The 8,835-nt window shown below is 53.3% G+C and overlaps 1 protein-coding gene across 1 annotated transcript; it reads left to right on the top strand.

Moving 5' to 3' along the window:
* Positions 1 to 2,348: 2,348 nt before the first annotated feature.
* On the top strand, positions 2,349 to 8,355 carry ADRB3 (adrenoceptor beta 3; the record flags this gene model as incomplete). Its single annotated transcript, XM_080710257.1, has 4 exons — positions 2,349 to 3,445; positions 4,043 to 4,226; positions 4,667 to 4,798; positions 8,242 to 8,355. The coding sequence occupies 4 exons, from the start codon at positions 2,349 to 2,351 to the stop codon at positions 8,353 to 8,355; spliced, it is 1,527 nt and encodes a 508-aa protein (XP_080566383.1).
* Between the last annotated feature and the right edge of the window lie 480 nt (positions 8,356 to 8,835).

Genomic DNA, 8,835 nt, shown 5'->3' with positions numbered 1-8,835 from the left:
GAACCCAGAGGCTTTCTACCTCCGGGCTATACTCCCAGACCTTTTTTTTATAGCCAGAAGCTAGTCACAGGAAACGAAGAATCACAGGTTTTCTCTAATAGGTGGAAGCTAGGGAGTAACTGGGATACTAGACAGACTTACGGCAGAGAGACCTCAGTGGAGCCAGGAAGCTGGTCTAGTGGAGCTTGTAATCCCAGCATTTGGGAGGTTGAGACAGGACATTGCGGTTCACAGACAGCCTCTGCTACTTAGTAAGGCCCTTTGCAACTCAGTGAGACCCTGTTTCAAAATAAAGAATAAAAGATAGGGTTGGGGGTGTAGCTCAGAGGTAAAATGGCCCTGGGTTCCATCCCGGTACTAAAACAAACAAACAAACAAAAAAACCCCACAGGGCAGCCAGGCATGGCAGCACATGCCTGTGATCCCAGCACTTGGGAGGCTGAGATCACAGGTTCAAGAACAGCCTCCAGAACTTAATGAGAATTTGTTTCAAAATGAAAAATAAAACAGGGATGGTGTCTGCACACCTGTAATCCCAGTACTTGAGAGGCTGAGACAGAGGATCATTCAAAGATAGTTTCAGCAAGGAAGTGAGACTCTGTTTCAAAACAAAAAATAACCAGTACTTGGGAGGCTGAGACAAGAAAATCACAGGTTCACAGCCAGCCTCAGCTACTTAGTGAGGGCCTCTGCAACTTAGTATGCTCCCGTTTTAAAACAAAGAGTAAAAAATAGGGCTGGGGGTGCAGCTCAGAGGTAGAATGCCCCTGGTTCAATCCCCAGTAACACACACAGAGAGAGGAGAGAGAGAGAGAGAGAGAGAGAGAGAGAGAGAGAGAGAGAGAGAGAGAGAGAAGGAGAAGAGAGAAGGGGCTGGGTATGGTGATACTCGTGTAATCTCAGTACTTGGGAGGCTGAGGCAGGAGGATGGCAGGTTCACAACCAACCTCAGCAACAGGAGCCCTCCACAATTTAGTGAGACTCTGTTTCAAAATAAACAATGAAAAAGAACCGGGGGTATAGCCCAGAGGTAGAATATCCTTGGGCTCAATTCTCAGTACCACCAAAAAAAGAAAAATAAAAGAAAAATAAAGATAAGATAAGGGTGTAGGGGTATAGCCCATAGAGTGAATGCTGGTTCAATCCCCAGCACCACAGGGGGGGAGGAAATACTTGGGCTGTGAGGTAGCTCAGTGGTAGATGGTGTGCTTAGCATATACGAACTCCTGGGTTCCATCCCCTCTCCCATGTCCAGCATGCTAAAAAATAAAATAAACCAGGCGTGGTGGTACATGCCTGTAATTCCAGTTTTTGAGAGGCTGAGACAAGGGAATCACAGGTTTGAAGCCAAACTCATCAATATAGTGAGACTTTTTAAAACAAACAAACAAACAAACAAAAAAAAGAGCTGAGGATGTAATTCAGAGGTAGAATGCTCCTGGGTTCAATCCCCAACACACACACACACACACACACACACACACACACACACACACACAGCCATGATACCAAGATTTGGGAGGCTGTGACAGGAGGATTGAAACTCAGCAAGACTGTTTCAGTATAAATTAAGAGCCTGTAAGAAATTAAAGGCAAGGTTGGACATGCCTGTAGTCCCAGTACTTGGGAGGCAGAGATAGGAGGATTGCAGGTTTGTGGCCAGCTTTAGCAACTTAATGAGACCCCTTTTCAAAATAAAAAATAAGGTAGAATGACCCCGGGTTCATTCCTTAGTCACACACACACACACACACACACACACACACACACACACACACCAAAATTAAAAATCAAAAGGGCTACTGGTGTAGTTCAGAGGTAGAGTGAGCTCAACCCCCATTCCAAAATAAATAAATACATAGATAATAAATGAATAAATTAATAAAAGGCCATAGGAAAAGGCATCCAAGTAGGTGTGGGGCGACTGGGTGTTCTGCGCGCCTTGGAGTCAGCTCTCCCTCTGACACGGTTAAAGGTGAGAGGCTTCTCCCCCTAGCCCCTTCCAGGGTGTTGGTGTGGATCTTCCCGGAAGCAGCGGCACAGCTCCGGGAACCCAGTGCCCCGGGAGCGGGGCCCAGGCAGGGGTGGACACATCGTGGCAGGGCGTCCCTCTCCACCCTCCAGCTCCCTCCTGAGGCACTATTGGCCGCTGGCCCTTTAAGCGCCACCACTCCTCCCCCCCAGCAGTGGCGTCCAGGGAGTGGGGGGAGACGCGGGGGGGGGGGCGGTGAGCAGTCTCTCCCCATCAACTGGGGGAGATGGCCCAGGCTGGGGGAGCCGCTCCCTCGTGCTCCCGCCCCCTCCCCTGAGCCAGGGCACGGGAGACCCCCCCCACCCCCCGGCCCTCGATGGCTCCGTGGCCCCGCGGGAACGGCTCCCTGGGGTGGCCCGCCGCGCCCACCCCGGCCCCCGGGAGCGACGCGAGCGGGCTGCCGGGGGTGCCCTGGGCGGCCGCCGCCGCCGGCGCGCTGCTGGCGCTGGGCACCGTGGGGGGCAACCTGCTGGTGATCGTGGCCATCGCCCGGACGCCGCGGCTGCAGACCCTGACCAACGTGTTCGTGACTTCGCTGGCCGCCGCCGACCTGGTGGTGGGGCTGCTGGTGGTGCCGCCGGGGGCCACGCTGGCGCTGACCGGCCACTGGCCGCTGGGCGCCACGGGCTGCGAGCTGTGGACCTCGGTGGACGTGCTCTGCGTGACGGCCAGCATCGAGACGCTGTGCGCGCTGGCCGTGGACCGCTACCTGGCGGTGACCAGCCCGCTGCGCTACGGCGCGCTGGTCACCAAGCGCCGCGCCCGCGCCGCCGTGGCGCTGGTGTGGCTGGTGTCCGCCGCCGTGTCCTTCGCGCCCATCATGAGCCAGTGGTGGCGCGTGGGCGCCGACGCCGAGGCGCAGCACTGCCACGCCAACCCGCGCTGCTGCTCCTTCGCCGCCAACCTGCCGTACGCGCTGCTGTCCTCCTCCGTCTCCTTCTACCTGCCGCTCCTGGTGATGCTCTTCGTGTACGCGCGGGTCTTCGTGGTGGCCCAGCGCCAGCGGCGCCTGCTGCGCCGGGAGCGCGGCCGCTTCGCGCCCGAGGACGCCCCGCCGCCCGCGCGCCTGCTGCCCCCGCGGGAGCACCGCGCGCTCCGCACCCTGGGGCTCATCATGGGCACCTTCACCCTCTGCTGGCTGCCCTTCTTTCTGGCTAACGTGCTCCGCGCCCTAGGGGGACCGTCGCTGGTTCCCAGCCCGGTTTTCCTCGCCCTTAACTGGCTGGGCTATGCCAACTCTGCCTTCAACCCGCTGATATACTGCCGCAGCCCGGACTTTCGCAGCGCCTTCCGCCGTCTTCTGTGCCGCCCGTGCGGCCGCCGGCAGGAGGAGCCCGGCGCCGCCGCCTCCCCGGCCCGCGACCACCTGGGCGCCAGCCCTGCCGAGGCCGGGCCACGCGCACCGCTCGACAGGTAGGGAACCAGGGCCGCGGCCGGCGGCTCAGTGTGGGGAGGCCATCGGCGTCTCCCTGTCTGAATTTGGGGTCTGCAGGAGAAGGAGGAGACCGGCGAGGGTCTCTGCCTTGAGAGAAGAGGAAGACGGAGCAGGGGACAAAAAGGACACCCAGGGAGCCGGGCGTGGTGGCTCACGCCTGTAGCCACCGCTACTTAAAGGCTTAGGAGGTGGCGCAGGCTTGTAAACCCAGTACTTGGGAGGCTGAGACAGGAGGATCGCCTTAGCTACTTAGTGAGGCCCTCTGCAACTTAGTGAGACCCTGTTTTAAAACAAAGAATAAAACACCAGGCTAGGAGTATAGCTCAGAGGTAGAATGCCCCTAAGTTAAGTTCCCAGAACCACCCCCCCCCAAAAAAAAAAAGAGAAAAACTAAAACGGGCTTGAGGTGTAGCTTAGAGTCAGAAGGCCTTTTGGGGTTCCATTCCCCAGTACATCCCGGACCCTACTACTAGGGTTGAATCAAGGAAGGCAGGCAGGCTCTTCAGCCCAGGCCCAAGGTGCCAGGAGAAAGGGCCCCTGTGACCCCAGGCTTCTGTTCCTCTGGTCCACTCTAGCTGTGGTTTTCCAGCCAGTTCTTTGGTCGCCCGATTTCTGGCCATCATTATATCTGGTTCAGACTGGCATGGAAAGCTAGCGGCCCTCCCAAACCCTCTGCCTCAGTCGATTTCTCTCCAAGGTTTGGTGGCTGCGAAGGGGAGAATCCACTCGGGACACGAGGACAGCATGGGTGAGGACACCGTAAGTGGGAATTTGTGCTCTCCCTTGGGGGGTAGGTTGAAGTTGGGGGGTGGGTGTGACTTTTGTGGCTCAGTGATCTGTCCATGCTGTTGTGTAATTAAATATGGTTTCCAGTGTCTCTGTTTCTACTCTCTGACCTTCACCCCAAGATATGTTATCTCCATTTTCTAGGGCTTCCCAGGGAGTTTCTCAGGCCTTGAAGGACAAGAAACAGATCCATGGAGGCAGAACCTTTGGAAAGCCTGTGGCCTCTGCTCAGAATGAGCCCTGGGGAGTTTTCACAGCTGTAGAACTCTATTTTCCAGAATCTGATCAGGCCATGGAATGGGGAAGGGAACCCTTAAGCCAAATGGGTTTTCACTGTCCTCTCTGCTTTTCGGAGGGAAGTTTTCTAAACCCTGCTCCTGTACTTCACTCTACCTCAGTGGCTGGGGTTTCAGGCTGCCTGTGCCCAGTTCCCCTGGGAGCAGCTCCGCAGCTTCCGTGGGGCCCCCATCACCTCGCTCACGTGCGTGCTGTGTGTGTTCCTCCTGCTGCCCAGACCCCTTAAAATGATGGGTGATGGGTGTTCTGTAGGCTCCGCGCCCCGGGCTGTAGAAGGAGGCTAGGAGAGGCCAAGGTTTGGGCTTCTGTCCTCGGCCCCCTCACGACAGATCTCTCTCTCACGCTAGACACAGAAAAGCTCTGATCTACCTCACAGCAGTGTCAGAAGGACTTCTTCAGGGTTTGGGGGAACTCCAGGGTTCACAGGAAGGCAAACCAATTGAATCCAACCCCTTCTTTTCCATTTAATATCAAATTAATAAATGTTACTGAATACAGCTCGTCCTTTGCCCTCTTTTCTCTCCATTTGTTTTCTTTTCATAATCCACTTGCTCCCTTCCCTTTTTTTCAGAGCTGCCTTTTGACAGAGGCAGTAAATTAGGACTAATCCCTGCCCCTTTTAAAAAATCTTCTTCAAACAAAAAGTGAAAAGACTGTTTGGATGAAGGGAGTGAGGCTTTGATTCTTCTGCCTCCCTATCCATTCTGACACTCCTGGAATTCAGCCACAGGTGAGCAGCCAAGTCCCACTCCCACCCCCCTTCAGCAGAGGCTGGGCTGCAGGGTCCAGGAGTAGGCCTGGGCCATTGTTATCTTCCCTGCTGTACCCAAGGTGGATTCATGTTTTATTGTCAGCAGGAACCAGTGTGACTCAGTGTCTTGTGCATGTATGCTTGTGTGTTGGGAAATGTCTTGATTATAAATAAACAAACAGGAGCCAGGTTTGGTGGCACATGCTTGAAACCACAGCATTTGGGAGGCTGAAACAGGAAGATTTCAGTTTGAGGACAACCTCAGCTCTCAGTGAGGCCCTTGGCAACTCAGTGAGACCCTGTTTCAAAATAAAGAATAAAAAATAGGGCTGAAGACCTGGGAGTGGTGGCGCATGCTTGCAATCCCTGTGCTTGGGAGGCTGAGGGAGGAGGATGGCACAGGTCTGAAGCCAGCCTCAGCTACTTAGTGAAGCTCTCAGCAACTTTGTGAGACCCTGTTTCCAAATAAAATATGAAATAGGTCTCAGAGTATAGCCCGGAGGTAGAAAGCCCCTGGGTTCCACCTCTAGTACCACCCAAAAAAAAAAAAAAAAAAAAATAGGGCTGAAGTGTAGCTCAGAAGTAGGATGCCCTGGGTTCCATCCCCAGTAGAAGTAGGATGCCCTGGGTTCCATCCCCAGTACTGCAAAAACAAAGAAGCAAAGAAACAAATGAAGCACCTGGGGGAGATGGTGCAGGTCTGTAATCCCTGTATTTGGGAGACTGAGCCAGGAGGATTGCAGGTTCAAGGCCTGTCTCAGCAGTTTATCAAGACCCTCCCTGTTTGAAAATTAAAAAAAAAATTAGGTGTGTAGCTTAGAGTTAGAACTCCCCTGGTTTCAAGTGCTATACACACACACAAAAGAAGAAACAATCTCTGCCTTCCCATCCCCTTCCTGGGCTGTAGAAATCTGATATCCTCGTTTCTTTTTCTTTTTCTTTTCTTTTTTTTTTTTTTGTGGCACTGGGGATTGAACCCAGGGGCATTCTACCTCCAAGCTCCACCCCCAGCCCTATTTTATTTTTATTTAGAAACAGGGTCTCGCTAGGTTAATGAGAGTCTCACTACTTGCTGAGATTGGCTTCTAACTTACAATTCTCAGTTTCCCAAGTACTAGGATTACGAGTGTGTATCACCATGCCTGGCTTGCTATCCTCTTGAAGTAAAACTGGTCTTAGGATTCTGAGCCTATTGGTAACTTTTTCTTATTTTATTACTCCTTGTCAGGCAGGGTTCCTATAGAAGGGAAAGAAAAGTTTTGTCAGGCATGGTGGCACATGCTTGTAAACCCAGTACTTGGGAGGCTGAGACAGGATGATCTCAGGTTCATGGCAAGCCTCAGCTACTTAGTGAGGCCCGCTGCAACTTAGTGAGACCCTGTTTCAAAATAAAGAGTAAAAAAATAGGCCTGGGAGTATAGCTCAAAGGTAGAATTCCCTGGGTTCAATCCCCAGTAACAAAATTAATTAATTAAAAATAAATTAAAAATAAAATAGGGCTGGGGGTATAGCTCAGAGGTAGAATGTCCTAGGGCTCAATCTCCAGTAAAACACACACACACACACACACACACACACACACACACACACACTCCATGAAGGAAGATTATGGTCCAGGCTGATTCGCAGGATACCTAGTGAATCACCAAATATTTGGCACACTTGTGACTAGTATACGATCCATTGGCTAGGTTCAGGGGCCCTAGACTTATAAAGCTCTGACCTGCCCTGGGGACAACTCAGTGCATTTCCACATATGGGTGTTCCCTATGGATTGGACTTGGTTTATGCTGTTCTTTGTTTCTCTTGGAGCCCAGGTTTTATTCCTTAGGGTTTTTGCATACCAAAGATAACTCTGATTTCCAGCCCAGAGCAGTGTGACATCTCTGATGTCCGAGGTGCAGAAGGTTTCTTGGCAAGGACTCAGCTGTTGAACTCTCTTAGTGGAAGGAAGTCTTGGTTAAGCCTAAGGATGATAAACCTCCTCTTCCCATCTCTGGCTATGCTCCCAGTGTCACTGAGGAGAGCTGCCCAGCCAATCCGAGGCAGGGGAGAAAGATGATGTTGTGGGAGGGGCTTGGGTATACAGGATTGTGGTTGGATGGTATCCAGGACTCATTCTGCTTGGGCCTGGCTTGACATGAACCCGTGTGCCAACTGTCAGCCTCCTTTGCAATGTTTAGACTTGTGCCGGGCTGTGGATCCCATCTGCAGATTGTCACCCGTGCATCTGCATCTGGCAGTGGGAGAGGCAGCCCTCTGCTCGCTTCTTCAGCAACTGTCTCCCGTGTCAAACTGAGGGAGATTTATACCTTTGGGTGGGGTGCAGGCTGCTTTGCTAGGACAAGCCCCAGCACTTGAATTATGAGAGACAGACAACCAGGTCCTCAACCTAGAGAGGTGAAGACTACAGACCCCGGGGAACCCAAGAGCTGGGGGAGGCCCTGGCCCTCTGGAACCTGTTAGCAGGGCCTGGGCCTGGGGCAGGAAGGAGAGCCCAAAGGGACTGAGTTGGAGAGGAAAGAGTGAGTGAAAGCCGGGCGTGGTGGTGTATGCTTGTAATCCCAACATTTGGGAGGCTGAGATAGGAGGATCCAGGTTCAAGGACCTCAGCTACTTAGTGAGACCCTGTTTCAAATTAATTTTAAAAATCAGGCTGGGGGTTGAGCTCTGAGGTAGAATGCCCCGAGGCTCAATCCCCCCACACAAAGAATGAGTGGGTTTTCCAGAGGTGACCTGCGAGGAAGCGGGCAAAATTAAGGCAAGGAAGAGGTTGGCGCCTCTCCCACAGTGCGCTCTACTGGATGAAGGGTAGGGCTGCCTGAGGTCCCCACGGGCAGTCACAGGGCGGGAATCCACTAGCTTCAGTCCTCAGCCCTGGTGAAGCAGAAGAGCTCCTCCGCAGAGAGAATAACCCTTTCTCTTCTTCCTGCCTTTTAGGAAGGGAACGAAGATGACTGTGTCGCCCCGGTAGCTCTGCGAAGTCCCGGGCTGCGCCTCACAGCCTCAGCGCGGGCTCCACCCAAGGCAGAAGTGGGGCTGGACGCCCCCTGATGGCCATGTGCGGTGCAGCAGGCGTCGGCTTCCAAATGCTGGTCTGTTAATTCAACTGGCAGCCAGGACTTTGTTTTCCATACGGGTTTTCATAAGGCCACTGACTCTCAGAGCTGGAAGAAACCATAGAAATAATTTAGTCCAGTCTTTTGATAAAAATGGACGAAGAAGCCGGGCGTGGTGGCACACACTTGTAATCCCAGCATTTGGGAGGCTGAGACAGGAGGATCCAGGTTCACGCACAGCCCCAGCCACTTAGTGAGGCCCTTTGCAACTCAGTGATACCCTGTTTCAAAATAAAGTATAACATATTAAGGCTAGGGATGTAGCTTGGAGGAAGAATTCCCCTGGGTTCCATCTCCAGTACCGGGGGGGGGGGGGGGGGGGATATATGGGCCAGGTGTGGTGGCGCAGGCTTGTAATCCCAGAGCTTGGGAGGCTGAGACAGGAGGATCGCGCAGGTTTGAAGCCAGCCTCAGC

The sequence above is a fragment of the Muscardinus avellanarius genome (assembly GCF_963383645.1).
Source record: "Muscardinus avellanarius genome assembly, chromosome: 14".
In the NCBI taxonomy this organism is placed as follows: domain Eukaryota; kingdom Metazoa; phylum Chordata; class Mammalia; order Rodentia; family Gliridae; genus Muscardinus; species Muscardinus avellanarius.
Note: the sequence above shows the minus strand (reverse complement) of the source record. Positions and strands in the feature narration are given on the sequence as shown.